A 15793-nucleotide genomic window follows, 5' to 3' on the forward strand; every position below is an offset into this window, starting at 1 on the left:
CTCTGCTATGATGCTTCCATGGCAAAATTGCTGACATTCACTCTTTAGGTTCACATGAAGAATGCTTACTTGGGTGAGCTACTGGAGGGATGGGAATTCCCATGGAATCATACCCTTCCATGAGTCACTTCCATTAAAACAGAAGATTGGAATAATAAAAAAGCCTTATTCTAGTGGAAAAAGAATGAAAATACATAGTATTATACTTGGAGTGTAAAAGCACCAATGGTGCTGTTTAATAACTTCCAAAATGCAATAAAATTGAAGGAACATAAAATATATCCATGCTTTTGTTTAATCGCTTCATATAAAAAATCTCAAAAGGTTTCTGAACACAATATACAATACTATACCATACATTGTGTGAGACTCAGAAAACATTAAGGAAATCGCCACCTGAAACATTGCAATGTTTAACAGACATATAAACCCATTACTCATGCAGACGCTCCAATCTGCTGAACCGTTTTCAACACAATTTGGACCAAAAGCTTAAACGTAGTTTACAAGATACTGACATCAGACTGCAATTATTTTGTGTTTTGTAGCTTTAAATTCTGTACAGTTATCCCAGACATTGCTTCACAGTTGCACATTAAATAGTTTGACTGTAATCTGTGGTGGGTTACTTTAGATAACTGATAATACTTCGACACAAATATCTGTGATCTCTGGGTTCCATATGTCTCTTTATCACTACTGTTCAGGTTATTCTATATTACACAATAATTAAAAAATGGTAAGAAGGGAACTCTTACCTGGAATTTTCTACACAGTAACACCACCACTTTACAGGCAATGTTAATGTATAAATTAATAATTTACAACAAACATTACAGTATGTACATGATATAAATACACGGTTCTAAATAGAAGAGGACATGTTCTAAGAATGTGGTTTGCTGTGCTGTACAAAGGATGGTACACGAAAAAAAATATAAACTGACAAGAATTTAAATACATTTAAATAAATTAAAGGGCAGGTGCATTCAAGTGAATAGTCTCATAGTCCTGCGTGATGCACTTAAAGATATTTAATTGCACACTAGTGTCTCCCAATATAAAGTCTTGTTGCCATCTTTTATATTTTAAAACTATTGTTGGAAGCAGCCTGCACATAGACATTTTGTTTTCTTCAACTGTAACATCATGAATAGGAACAATGGGCAGTGGTGCCAGTGGTTTTAAAGTATAAACAGAGGAACAAGGCATGACTTCGGGGCATTGGGGAGTCCACTAATGGCCTCCAGTTATGTGACTATCCAGTGGAATCTATTTCCCTTTGAAGAGGCATTTTAAAAATATTGATCATGTCTAACATTAACAGTAATGGTGTTGTGGGTTCCTTGCCTACCACAGATCATACAATGTACATATGCTAACGTATCAGTCTGTTTAAGAGGTATAGTCATGGAAATGTATGAAGCCAAAGAGCTGAAACCTCCTCCTATCCTGTAGCTTTCATTTTGAAGAGCAGAATGAAAAAATATTCACTATATTCCCCCCCGCCCCCAAGTGATAAGTATCAGACATTGCACTTGTTAATTCATTACAAGAATAATTTGTTTCACCTTAATGTCTATAGTTAATACATATTACTAATGAACAATTTGAGCATACATTTATGATTTAGAAAAACAAGTAATTTGTTCTGAAGGGATTAAGAAATGTTATGCCAACTAAAACTGGAATCCAACAGCTGATAGGTTGCACTAGAATTACAAAAATTGTTTATGAAAACAGTATCTTTACCAAGAGGAAGTCCCAGCTCTCAGCAATTTATCCATTTTGCAAAGCTGGAAATTGTCATGGCAACACAAATGCCACTGCAGAATGTTTCCAGCAGAAAATGTAAAAATTTGTAGAGAAATGTGAGGAAAGCAATATAATGGACCTCATTAGTTGGCTTTAGTTAATTTGATATATAGAATGTAGAAGCAGCATAATGTATCTATCTTTTTTATTTATATTTTTGTATTTATCAAGATAGGGACCTAGTTGTGAGAAATGTAACATGATACCATTTCAGGCACCCAGTGTTATTAAACATTTCTAAGCAGGTATAAATCAGACCAGATGCATTGGTAAGCTCCCTTTACTTTGCCGCAATAACAGGCCTTAACCACCTCAGAAAAAAATCCACAACTGCACTAATATGAATGTTTTAAAAGAAAGTTAAATGACATGATTTTGGGGGGGGGGGGGGGGGGGGAAGAAAGAGGAGGAAATGTCATTTAAAAAAAAAAATTATTCTGGATGTATGAGCTAAAATAAGTTGAATGGTCTCCCTCATCTGTATGATCTTGAGAATTATTTCATCTCAAACCAGCCATCACAGCAACTTACAATTTAGACCCAAATCTCAACTTGTGAACAATTATATGCTGTGGGTCCATGGCAGAGATGAGATTGCCCCAAATTCTCATCACAGGACCCAGCAGAGATGGGAGACTTTCAACCCACGAGTCTGGGCTGGATTCGAACTTATGCCCTAGAGGTGAAAAGATGTGTTTGAACCTACTGAACCACCCAATCTCCTCAGCTATGTCCTTTTATCTACAGAACAGGTAGTGACTTGGGACTACCACTCATCATTTAATTACATTTCAAGGGGACAATTTCTTCACATTGTGGTTAGATCATCAAACGTTCATTAAGCAATATTAACTTGCCTTTCCTCCTAGGAGTAGGACTGCGGCAGTGTGCAATAAGCAGGTACTTAAAATCTCTCAAAAATGTTGTTTTTAAAAAAGCTAGATATAAAAAAAGAAAATGTTTTACTACTAAAAATTTTTGGGATACTTTTAAAATAGGCTATGAACTGTTTGTCCCTTTTTAACTTTCAACGTAAAGATGCACCAAAGAATACATTTTTAAAAGCAGTTTGCAGGTAACTGTAAGGTATTGCCATTCTGTCTATGAAGGGAACCGGAAGACTTAATTCTCATTTCTCTTAATCTTGAAAAGAATTATAAATTTGATTTGTTCGTGCCACTGTTCTTTATATGTAGAAAAAGTGTGTTAGGACTTTAGTAAATTGTGTTCAATTAAATAAAACACTTTCAGAAGGACAAAAACATTTTTCAAAAGGCACACAGTCCTAAGACATCATTTACTGAACAGGGAACAGTTTCCTACATAAAAAGCTACTTCATATTGTTGAGACTGGCATACAGTTTCAGTGTCTTGCAGTACAAAATCTCTCAGTGTTGTGTCATTCATTTGCATGCTCATCCCCAGTTAAATCTTGGACAGCTTTTGTCCACCAGTTTCAAATAAACATGGCTTGCAATTAAGCCCATATTTCAAAACACCTAAATGTATCATCTACCTTTGGCCCTCCAATCTTGCCGTCAATGTTAGTTCATCATCTGAACCAGTGGTAAGCTTTCATTTGCAAAAGTCTACCTTGGGTTTAAAACCCACATCATAGGTTTTTCCCCTACAGATAATTTGTGCACGTGACAATAAGTAAATGTCCACTTTTGCAGAGTATTTACGTATCTATAGGCGACGTGTCTTCAGCGAGGGGATCTGCTTGCGTCTCCTCCACCTCGGTCTCCTGGCTTTCCGACTCCAGTGCAACAAATATCTTTGTTTCACAACTCTGACAACTGCTGTCCTCTTCCCCCTGACTCGTTTCCTCTTTCTCAGTCCCTTCTGAATCATCTTCTTCTTCCAGTGTGAGTTCAAACTGGAACTTTTCAGTGGAATACAGTCCTTCTTTCTCTTGCTCATCAGGGGAAGGCGATGGGCTTTGGGGGATCATGCTCTGATACCAATTCCTATTGTCCTCTAATGTGTCTAGTATATCCTGAGCATCAGGATGAACAAGATCAGCCCACGTTTCCCATAAAGGGTGTGCAATATAGTCAATGAATCCAACCTAGGCAAAAAGATTGGTATAAAAAATATATTTACAAAAGTCTAGAATTATCCAATTAAAATAAAATCCCATATTTTTCACAAAATAAATTATATAATTACAAAAGAATGAATCAGTATTAGTAGGTTATTCTTATATTGACTGCACTTTGATTATATATTATTTGTATTTAAACCATTTAATTAAAGTTTATCTTGGGGTTTATGCACATAAATCTTTGAAGATAGCAGGACAGGTTGTTAAAGCTGCTAAAAAAGCTTTATAAATATAGGCAGAGTACAAAAGCAAGGAAGTTATACTAAAAAAAAACTGTCCACGAAGAGTTTGAACTCTTTGCTTGATAACTGCAGTAGTTATCACCTACCTGGGATTTTTCAACTATTGCTGTGTGCTTGTCACACATTGGGCTGATTTCCATGCCTCGTTCCCGTTCTTTATCTCCCTGGTGAAAGAATTCATCCATGATTCGATCTGTCCACTGCCTGTACAGCTCCAGGGACTTTGTGGGATTGCTCAGATCGGCACAGTGCACCATGTTACGAAGAACCTGGACCCAAAGCAACAGAGAGCTTGTAGAAGCTTTCGAAATAAAATATCACAGAATAATCTAACAGCAGCACAATTATAGGCAGGTTGATACACAAACTAAAAATAATGCTACTCAAAAATCAGGTTTTTCATGCATTGGGAAATACCCGGAAGTTAGCGGAGGTGCCGTCACGGCAGTGCGCGGCGTGCAACCCCTTAGAGCTGTGCACCAACCCCATTCCGCCCTGCGGTGGATATTTCCCCGTGGCCCGCGAGGCTGGCCGACATTCGCTCGCGAGGCGGAAGCTAAAGGGGAGGTCGCCAACGCCCCTCGCCGCCATCTTAGCTGTTTTGACGACTCTCCAGTCAGCTTCAATACTTGTACCCTAGCGTGGTTCGGGCTGCCATTGTGTAGCCCGGCACTCCGTTTTGGATTCTGGGCTGCAGCCCCGATACCATGCTGTCCTGGTGGCCTAGGGAAGGGGAGGGCGTTGAAACGCGTCAGCGCTATGCGGAACATCCACGTAGCGCTGCCGATCCTGCCCAGTTAGCGCCGCTGGACCCGTTCCTACAGGAAGTGAACGACGTGAGATTGCGCTCCACTTCCTGAGGGGCAGTAGGGTCACTTCCACGGTGGGCACAGGAAGTACCGCCCCGAGTAGGTTACTACCCCCAATCGGGGTGCAGGGCAATTTCACCTCCTGTATCAAACCTTCTAATTCTATATTATTCTGACTTCCCCTTCCATTTCAGAGGTGGGAACATTTAAAAAAGACGTTTCATTTGCTGATCATTGACTTACAAGTCTGCTTTCTAACCAGTTAAAAGCCCAGAATTTAAAGATTGACCTAGCTGCATGTTGGCTGCCAGGTACTGTCTTCTATAAAAGCAGCAACAACTAAGTTTGCTGGATTGGGAATCTTGCACCACTGTTGCCTAATGTGAGAATATCCAGGTTAAAGAAAGAGAGCTGATTCAGAGTGCTGCCAATCAGTTGCTTTTATAGTCCACACTATATATCCTTTATAGCACAGGCACTCCGGGTGCTGTGTGTCATGGTACACACCTGTATTCTATCAGTGTAATTGTCAAGTTGTAAAACACCAGAACTTGTCACTTTCTTTGTTTCCACCATGGTCTTGAGGTCTGCTAATAAGGTCATGTGTTTAGACATGTCAGTGGCTAACACCTAGGAGGGGAGAGGAACATTTGAACAAATTATTGCTCGTTTCAAACCTCCTCAAACAAATACAAAGACCTGTTTATATGTCAGCTTTCTACACGGAGTCCATAGAACGGTTTGCTTACCATCTCAATAACCATCTTCCTCAGTATCTGCCGCTGCTTCTTGGTGAGATTCTGAAAAATGTCACAGGAGTCTTCCTGCAGCAGTTTAAAACCTACAGCCAGATGGTGGTTTTCTAACACAGACTCATCATTGTACATCAGTGCTAACTCGGAATCTAAAATAACAGGGAAAAGAAAACACAATGTAGATGGTGAAAAGAAGCTAAAGAGCCCCATCTGTTGTTGATTCTGTCAATTAGGTAACATGTTTTGTTGAAAGAATCTGTGCAGTGCATAAAAGCACTGGCATGCAACATTACAGATGGAGTGATGCAAGTACAATGCTGCCCTCCCCCTCTACTGAATTTATAAGACACACCCGAATTCTACTCCATGGGGGAAAGAGAGGAAGGGAGAAGGAAAGTCAGCGTTGTTATGTGCTTCCTAACTGTAGACTGTAAAGCAGCACTACCAGAGCTTCTGCACATATCACCTCACTCAGTCTTTCAGCTTATGTGCATGGCCTAATGATACCTGTACAGGGTTGGGGGGTGGGGGGGGGGGGACGGGACAAGAGGACAACAGAATTTTTAAAATACTTCAAATATTCATTCTTATTCTGTGATATTAGCATTTCTCAAAAAAGCTTAATCAACACAGTCATACAATGTCAGACGATCTGGGATTAGATTCCTCGCCTGCACTGAATAGGTGATCTTACTGGATGGTTGTAGGTGTGCTACACTTAACCTCTGGGTCTCTGGACAGAGCGGGGGGGATTGGGGTGGGGGGGAAGCTCAGACAAATAAAACTTAACTTATTGTAAATACTGTACGAATGATTCTAGTTTAAAACTGAATTAAAACAATAGAAGCAAAGGTGATGAATCTGAACAGATTCCTTTATAAACTGAAGCAACTTGGAGATTTTTTGCTCTGATTGCTCACTCCACCTACACAAAACTGAGTCACTGCACCCACCGGGTGTTAAAACAGAGAGAACTGAAATAGAGAAACAGGAATATACGAACACAAAAACTGACAAATTCATGTGCGACACGTAAAGGATCCCAATTAAAGATCTGAGAAATCAACATTTCTCCAGAAATTAAGTTTCATAATTTAAAAATCTATTTTTCCATATCCTTTCGATCATATAATACATTTAACCAATTCTACACACTATGGTGATCAGAGCTTATTTTACTACTTAAAAGAACATGATACAATGGTGACAATTGATGCAATGATGTATGGACTGGGCAGGTAGTGTCCATGATGGGGTAGATTGTACATTGTTTGCAGTACCAGCTCAATGGCCTTTGCTTATTCCATGTCTTCGTTTTCTAATTGGTTTGAGGGAAGGGTTTGTTACTTTTTGTGAAGTCCAAAACTGGATGTTGGAAGATTTCCTGTCTACATTGCTCCAAAAATGGCATATTTCAAAGATTGCTCCAAATATTTAGTAAATTATGGTGGGACAGTTAACTTCAGATAGATGACAGCCAATCATATGATGCAGTAATATAGTATCTCTCATGCAATCATGTGAGGCTAAGATAGTGCTGAGACCACAGTTGCTGTGATTTCACACAACTGGAAAAATACATTTATGCTTTCCCTTAGCTCTATGATTTTCTAGTGAGTACCTCAGCAACAGGTTTGATTTCGGTTCGGTGCTGAAATGGTTGATGCCAGCTGGGGCAGCAGTATAGGTGCTAAAATTAGCCTCATTACTCCTGGGTTAGGGAGAGAAGAGAACTAAATGGCCTGCCAATACTCAATGAAGGCTCATGTGCATAATGTCAACTGGACAAAGTAATGAGGAGTGTCTAGTATCTATTGAACTGTGAACTAGAGAGGAGTCATGTTTTCTGGATAAGAAGTGAGTGGAAGAACTTAGTGGAGGAAATGTAATAAATGCATTCCTGGCCCAAGTTCCTCCATTTGAACACATTACAGGCGAAAGTTCACACACCATTGGCATGAGTGAGTTCTATCTGTTGATACATGAGCGATTTATTTTATACAACCCACCCTGACTAACATTAACCCAATTTGTGAGAAACATAGCACATGATAAATGGAACAAAAAATTGTATTGTATTCCACAACATAATTCTCTACTCTCCTTAAGGTGCTGATCTACACTGGAGTCTGGTTCTACTTGCACCAGCCAAAGCTGGCCAAAGTAATTATTCTACATGGGTGAGCTTAGACAGTGAAATTCAATCTTTGCTCAGTTGATGTCCAAATGCGTATGCTTTCCACCAAGGGTGGGGGGGGGGGGGGGGGCAGTGGCGGGGAACGTGATTTATCAGCTCCCTTGTACTTGAAGTTGGATGAGGATTGGATCAGGCTTAGCTGTGATGCCCTTGCAATCAGTCAAGGCTCACACGTGAAGAATGGTCACTTCAGCAAAGACACCCGATGCCTGTGGAATTGTATCCCAGCAAGATGTCAATGCCTTCAGGAGATGGGGATTGGGTAATATATAAGCAATTAAAAAAAGGACATGTGGCGATCTTAGAAAATTTTAGTCCAATCAGAAGTTAGTTAGATAGAGTAATAACTTCCAAATGGGAGAAAATGCATAAAATGCTAAATAAACTATGGGATGTTTGAAGCGTGTTATAAAATTAGTGGCCATCCATTTGATAACTAGTGTACTTACTGGTGTTAATTAAAAATTGATTGGAGACACCAGGATGATCCACATCATGTATTGCAGCTGCAAAAATTGCAGCAAGAATCTCGAGGTCTGTGAACACTGCCTGGAAAAGAGAAATAGCAAACAAACATGAACAAACCATGAAAGATAGAAATAATTGCACAATCAATAAGAATCCTTACAAAAGCAAAATACTGCAGATGCTGGAAATACTCAGCAGGTCAGACTGCATCTGCAGAGAGAAACAGAGCCAACATTTCAGATCAATGAACTTTCGTCAGAGTTCTGCTCCATTCTGCTGAGTATTTCCAGCATTTTCTGTTTTTATTTAACAAGAATCCTTGGGGCCGAGATTGCCCAATTTTTTTAATTCAAGAGCCTTCACTGCCTCCTTGAGGTGCTTACGGTGCAGAAAGCACTCTCTGCTCGGTCAGCATGGAGTCGCCGATAATTGCAACATTCCCACCCTGCCAGTGTTCCCGCCCCATCGACTCCTTACCAACTGGCAGCGACCCCCTTTCCACCCCGCGCGGAAAATTGCCTCCCGGGAGCAGATTGACTGCCGTTTGGTGACTCCGACAGCTTTCCCCTGCGGGAAGCTGCCTGCGGCTGAATGGCGCATCCCCATGGATTAGGGCGGAGAAAAATATTTTTAAATGGTAAAAAATATTACCATTTAGTCGGGGGGCAATTTCAGCCCCCTTAGCTTCGTTCACTTCAAGCAGTATTTTGCAAAGATCTCCTTGTGGAAGAGTACTTGCTGTATTTACTACAAGTAAATTCAAGCAGTTATAATCTGAGGAATAAAAGGACGACACATGGGAGTGCAGCACACTGCCGTGCTAATGTGCAAGACCAGGGCCATGGAGGAGAGGAATTTCAATTGCTCACTCCCAGATCTCAAAAGTGCACTTCCGTGGGAAAGCACCAGCAAGCTGCCAGATGTTTTCCCATGTGGATGGAGAAAAAACCAGAGCCATCAATAGGAAATGTTCTTATGCACTCTCTGTCAGCTCAGAGTGTCAGAAGCCTAGTTCCTATCTACTCCAAGACAACCAGAAGAAAAAAATCATGGAGTTAAAAAAAAAAAGACAGTATCCTCCCTAGCTCAGTGTAGATTAAAAATTCCCAGTAAAGGAGCAGGATACTGATCCTACAGAAGCAATCCAGGTACTGGAATAGAGGCATAGGTTAACATTTCAAGCGGAACCCTTCATTAGCATAGTTCTGATGAAAGATCCCAAAGTTTCCAGCGTCTTCTACTTTTATTTAGGATTTCTAACGTTCAATTTTTTTTTTCCCAGTTTAATGCCATGTGCAGTAGTATAGGTTGTTAATGAAAGATTCTTTAAAATGTACTAAGTTAAAAACGATGTGCACTTTTCATTTAAAGACATCTATTTAATGTACCCAGAGACATACACAAACATTAGGTCCAGCCAGCTTTGCTTTTTAAGTCACAAGAGTTCGTGCGTAAAGTCTCACATTTCCTCGTCTTGGATAAACAAGCCCGAGTCACAGAACAATACTGATGACTGTCTCCAGTCTGTCTGTCCTGATGAGCTGGAGGAAACAGATTCCACTAGAAGTGAGCCACGGAAGCCTGTCATTGCCAAGCTGGCTATTTAAAAAGGGTACTGGTTTCATTTAGAAAAAGCAATTGGCAAAACTTTTACCCACCCAACATTTTACTCAGTATTGCAAGTTATGTTGAAATCCATCACTCAAAGGTTTGCTTAATAGCTGTTGGTAAATACAGCACCCTGTGTGTTACTGAGTAATACAGACTAGGAAGATCTCCAGTTCTATCCCTGTTCTGTGTTGAACTATGTGATCTCAGCTAGGTCAGTGGTGGGAGGACTTCAATTAGCTTCAGTGTTCTTGGGTTTGGGAGATGGGGAAGAAAATCAACCAGGGATTGTATTCGGATTGCTATCCAATGATTCCTACTGGAAAGTGTATAAAGACTGGGAATAGTCAGGATCAGATCTAGTTTTGATGCTGCACACAGCTGAATGGCCTGCCAACACTCACTGTCCAGGCTGACACACAAAGATTAGTCACTTAGGTAAGATACCAGAGAGCCACCAGCACTTTGGAATTGAACCTCTAGTGTGAACCATTACCTCAAGAATGGAGGGGAGAAAAAACGAAAATAAATAGATTGTTGGGTCATGAAAACATCACTGCATCAGTTGTGCATGATATTACTGTTACAACAATACTGTTAGGCTGTAGTTCCTGCCTGGTGATAGGTTTCTCAAAGGAGAACTGTCTTTCAATGGTGAAATCCAAAACAATTAAAGCAATCAGACATAGTCTTTACATCCCAAAAATGTAGATTTTAAAATATGGAAAATAAAAATTAATTGAAGAAAACCTAATTTTAAAAAGCACAAAACTGCTTAATGTAGGACATAAGGTTTAAATCATTCCTACATTATAAGTGACTGCACTTTAAAAAGTACCTCATTAGCTGTAAAGCTCTTTGGGACATCCAGTGGTCATGAAAGGCGCTATATAAATGCAAATCTTTTTTTAAATTGTACTTATAAAGCACTTTCAGATTCTTTGTCCCAGAGTTTCACAGACTTTTGAAGTGTACGCATTGTTGTTTTGTATGCAAACAGAGCAGCCAATTTGCAGCAAGATCCCATAAACAACAATGATATAAGAACATAAGAAATAGGAGCAGTAGTAGGCCATTTGGCTCCTCGAGCCTGCTCCGCCATTCAATATCATGTCCACCTGAACATCAAAACATCACAACTGATCAGTGCCATACTGGGGGAATGCTGCATTAAGTGCCAGATTAGATTATGTGAGGCATCTGACCACATAGCTTTTTACTCAGAGGTACGTGCTACTACTGAGACAAGGGGTCACCTGCAGAAGAGATGAAGTAAATCATGAAGTAGTGGTTAAGTGATGCTGAGCTTGGATTTTAACACCTGGACATTTTAAGACGTTTCAGTTTTGAGGTCCTGGGAAAGTTAAAAGAAAAGGTGCAGATTTCAACAGAGAGAATTTGGGAAAGTGAAAGTGGACTTGGGAACAGAATGGTTTAGTCCAGATTCATTACGTTACACTTCAATAATACTTCATTGGCTGTGAAGCACTTTGGGACATCCTAAGGTTATGAAACACTTATATAATTGCAAATTCTCTCTTTCTTGGTCTTGAAGGTGTACTTACGTCTAGTGCCGGAGTAGAAAGAAGAATATGTGTAGATTGTGCAACATCAGCAGCATGCAGGCTGTTATGGTAGGCCACATCCCCATGGTAGTGATCTTCCAGTGTCATGATGTACGTTACAAACGTGTCTTCAGGGATCCTAAATGTCTTCAGCAAATCCCTCTCCTGTTGAAAGTCATTTGCAAAATGCAGGTTTTACTAATTTGTATAGAAAGCATTTGCATGTCAAGTTGAAATCAATTTTTTTTTAAAATCATATTGTGCTACAGTTCATTGAACTTTTATCTTGTGTAGAAAATTATCTGCCTTGCATTTTATTAACCAATGCAATGAAATCATATCCTAAAGTTGGTGGCAATCAGATCAGAAATAATCAGTATTCTCTGCCACTTGCCCCCACTAACCTGGAAGATGGTGTACATAATGCAGGTGAGCGGTCTATTGTTTGAAAACTCCGCCACTTTAAATATGTTAAGACCCCACTTATTCAGGTCATCCAGCTCCTGCAAAGACAAGATGAAATACAGTAATTACAAAAAAGATTCTCTGAAAGTTATTAAACTTCATATTGAAATATTGCATTTGACAAAATTCCCAGTTTTTATTCAATTTTACTGTAACGATTACATTTCTGTAATGGAAATACAATTGTTTTGAGGTGATTTGCTACTGAGATTAATTAGTCTTCCAACTCATGTACAAGTGCAGAGTGTGAATGTTGATAGGTTACTTGAGCATGGGGTGGGTAAAAGCAGACAAGCCAAATTCTTTATTTTCACAATGTCCACACTTTGTAGCAGGAGATGCTGGATAAGGATCATGAGTGGGAACCCTGATTTTTCTTTCCTCTTGCCAGGTACTGAGGCCAACTGTTGCACTCTCATTGCTGCTCTAGCTAGGTTTGGCTCATTTGTACGGACCAGAAACTGAAATGTGGGACTTATGGCAGATCTGTATCGCTCTATCAAATTGTTCAGGATATCCCTCCCCACCCATCCCATTTTACCTCCTTACGAGATATCAAATATCTCCGACTTACTCACGTTCCTCTATATTTCCATATGACTGCAATCTCAAAACCACAGCCATGCCCATACACCTCATCCTGGTTTTCTCAGTTTAAAAAAAGCCAAATTAGGTGTCAAAAAGCAGATGTTTTGTGGTAGTCAGATTCTACAGTTGATGGCCTCTCTCACCCTTGCTTGTGCTCAGTTTTAATTTGAGCTTCAAGAGATGGAGTAAAGGCGGAGACAGATTTCCAAGCTGCACTGGAAACAAAAGTAGTAATTGGGTCCCAGAATCAGAATAGTTAAAAGAAAATTCAGATGGACGAATATGAAAAAACTGACGGTGGGGCATATTGCCCACCTATTCTAAAGTCAATTTTTTGTTTATACATTGTTGTACATTACCAGCACAAGTGACAACTGTCCTGATGCTTTCTTTGTAAACAAGCCCATTTGCTCCTTTGCCAATTGTTATTGAAAGCATTAGCCAATGTGAAATTGAAACACGCAGACTCGTAAATCTCCAAGTTGGATTCAAGTCCTTTGCTAACTCAGCTAATTTCAACTAATGCGGTGCTTGGGCATTACAGTTGGCTTCCGAGCCTTGGGCTAAAATGGGGGGAAATTCAGCCAGAGTTCCGACTCCTGATTGCTACTCAGTGACAGCTGCTGGAAAGCTCCATGTGGATGTCTGGTCAGGACAGGATCAGATTCAACTGTGAAAACACAGCGTCAGTTTCCACACATACGCTGATGATACCCAGCTTTAACTCACTACCCCTTCTCTCGATTCCTCCACAGTAATGTGTCAAGACTGCTTGTCCGACATCCAGTTCTGGATGAGCAGAAATGTTCCCCAATTAAATATTGGGAGGACCGAAGCCATTGTCTTCAGTACCTGCCACAAACTCCGTTCTCTGGCCACGGACCCCATCCCTCTCTCCAACTTCTGTCTGAGGCTGATCCAGACTGTTCACAACCCTAGGCGATATATTTGACCCTGAAATGAGTTTTCGACCACATATCCGCAGCATAAGGAAGACCACCCAATTTCAGCTCCGTAACCTCGCCAGTCTCCGCCCCTGCCTCAGCTCACCTGCTGCTGAAATCCCCATCCCTTCCTATTTTACCTGAAGACTTGACTATTCCAATGCACTCCTGGCTGGCCTCCCACATTCTACCCAAAAGTCAGCTGCCTATGTCCTAACTCACACCAAGTCTTGCTCACCCATCACTCCTGTGCTCGCTGATCTACATTGGCTCTCAGTTAAGCAACGGCTCGATTTCAAAATTCTCATCCTGGTTTTCAAATCCCTCCATATCTCCAAGCTCCTCCAGCCCAACAACTTCACCCCACCCTACCAAGATATCTAAACTCCTCTAATTCTGCCCTCTTGAGCATCCATGATTATAAATCGCTCAACCTGTGCCTTAAGCTGCATAGGCCTCAAGCTCTGGAATTACCTCCCTAACACACTACCCTCCTTTAAGACACTGCTTGAAACCTCTCTGACCAAGCTTTTGGCCATCTGCCCTAATTTCTCCTTATGTGGCTTATCAATTTTTTTTGTCTTATAATACTTCTGTGAAACCTCTTGGGATGTTTTATGATGTTAAAGGCACTATATAAATACAAGTTGCTGTTGTGATGCCCTACCACGGTCAACTAATTTACTGACACTCTGTCCAAGCTTACATGTGAAGACTGGTCACTTGGGCAAGGTATTGGAGGGACACCGGTGGTTCCATACTCTTGCATGTGTCAGAGAAGGGGAGAAACATAATAAAAGAAAGCCTATTTATAAACATTAATGCAGATAAAGACTGAGACGATGGGATAGAGAGCCATCGGTGGCATTGTAAGCGGGTCAGGTGGAAGCATAAAATTAGAGAGAGATGTTAACAAGATTAAGTGAATGGGCAAAACTGTGGCACATGGATTTCAATGTAAGCAAATGTGAGGTCATCCACTGTGGAAATGAAAGGATAGAACAGGCTACTTTCTAAATGGTGAAAAGCTAAAAACAGTGGCAGTCCAAAGAGACTTAGGGATTCATGTACATAGATTAAAATGTCATGGACAGTTTCAGAAACTAATCAAAAAGGCTAATGGAATGCTGGCCTTTATATCTAGAGGACTAGAATACAAGGGGATAGAAGTTGTGCTACAGCTGTACAAGGTCCTGGTTAGGCCACACCTGGAGTACTGTGTGCAGTTCTGGGCACCACATCTTAGAAAGGATATATTACCCTTGGAGGGAGTGCAGCGTAGATTTACTAGTGTGATACCTGGACTCAGAGAGTACACAAACTAGGATTGCATTCCTTGGAATTTAGAAGATTTATGGGTAACTTGATCAAAGTTTTCAAGATATTAAAGGTATTGAAGGTGTCAGAGCAGTGGGAGGCATTCAAAGAGGAGATAGTGAGGGTTCAGAGCACATATGTTCCCACAAAGAAAAAGGGTGAGACTCCCAAATTTAGAGCACCCTGGATGGTGAGGGACAAAAAAGGGAAGCTTATGTCAGATACCAACAGTAAATACTGCAGAAAGCCTAGGAGTATAGAATGTGCAGGGGTAAAATTAAAAAATAAAAGTAAATTAAGAAAGCAAAGAGAGGGCATGAAAAAATATTGGCAAGTAAAATCAAGGAAAAAAAAAAACAAGATTTTTATAATTACATAAAGAGCAAATGGATAAAAGAAATAGTCGGGCCTTTTAGAAATCAAAAAGGAATCTTGTGTGTGGAGGCAAAAGACATGGGTATGGTTCTTAATGAATACTTTTCATCTGGCTTCAAAAAGGAGATGCAGATGTTGTAGTTAAGGAGGTGCAGTGTGAAATATTTGATGAGATAAACATATAGAGAGGAAGTCTTAAAGGGCTTAGCAGCTTTGAAAGTAGATAAATCCAGGCCCAGATGAAATGTATCCCAGGCTGTTGAAAAGCAAGGGAGGAAATAGTGGAGGCTCTGACCATTTAAATCCTCTCTGGCTATAGGACTGCTAATGCTGTACCATTGTTTAAAAAGGGAGAAAGGAATAGATCGAGTAATTTCAGGCCAATCAGCCTAACCTCGAATGTGGGTAAATTTTTTGAAAAAATTCTGCGAGACAGTATCATCATTTAGAAAGGCATGGATTAATCAAGGACAGTGAGCATGGTTTGTTAAAGGAAGGTCGTGTTTGAATTTTTTGAGTTGGTTACAAGGAGGGTCGA

The 15793-nt window shown here is 40.3% G+C and overlaps 1 protein-coding gene across 1 annotated transcript in view; it reads right to left on the bottom strand.

The window, feature by feature from the left end:
- Positions 1 to 234: 234 nt before the first annotated feature.
- The window catches only part of pde4ba (phosphodiesterase 4B, cAMP-specific a), a 242088-nt gene continuing 226529 nt past the window's right edge, over positions 235 to 15793 (bottom strand). Inside the window, exons 5-11 of the mRNA XM_070887016.1 lie at positions 11971 to 12069; positions 11567 to 11731; positions 8375 to 8474; positions 5723 to 5877; positions 5481 to 5603; positions 4251 to 4433; positions 235 to 3886 (exon numbers count right to left, since the gene is read on the bottom strand). Coding sequence (XP_070743117.1) covers positions 3497 to 3886; positions 4251 to 4433; positions 5481 to 5603; positions 5723 to 5877; positions 8375 to 8474; positions 11567 to 11731; positions 11971 to 12069 — 1215 coding nt within the window. The 3' untranslated portion in view covers positions 235 to 3496. The remainder of the gene's footprint in view (positions 3887 to 4250; positions 4434 to 5480; positions 5604 to 5722; positions 5878 to 8374; positions 8475 to 11566; positions 11732 to 11970; positions 12070 to 15793) is intronic.

This window comes from Pristiophorus japonicus, chromosome 8, assembly GCF_044704955.1.
Source record: "Pristiophorus japonicus isolate sPriJap1 chromosome 8, sPriJap1.hap1, whole genome shotgun sequence".
NCBI lineage: Eukaryota > Metazoa > Chordata > Chondrichthyes > Pristiophoridae > Pristiophorus > Pristiophorus japonicus.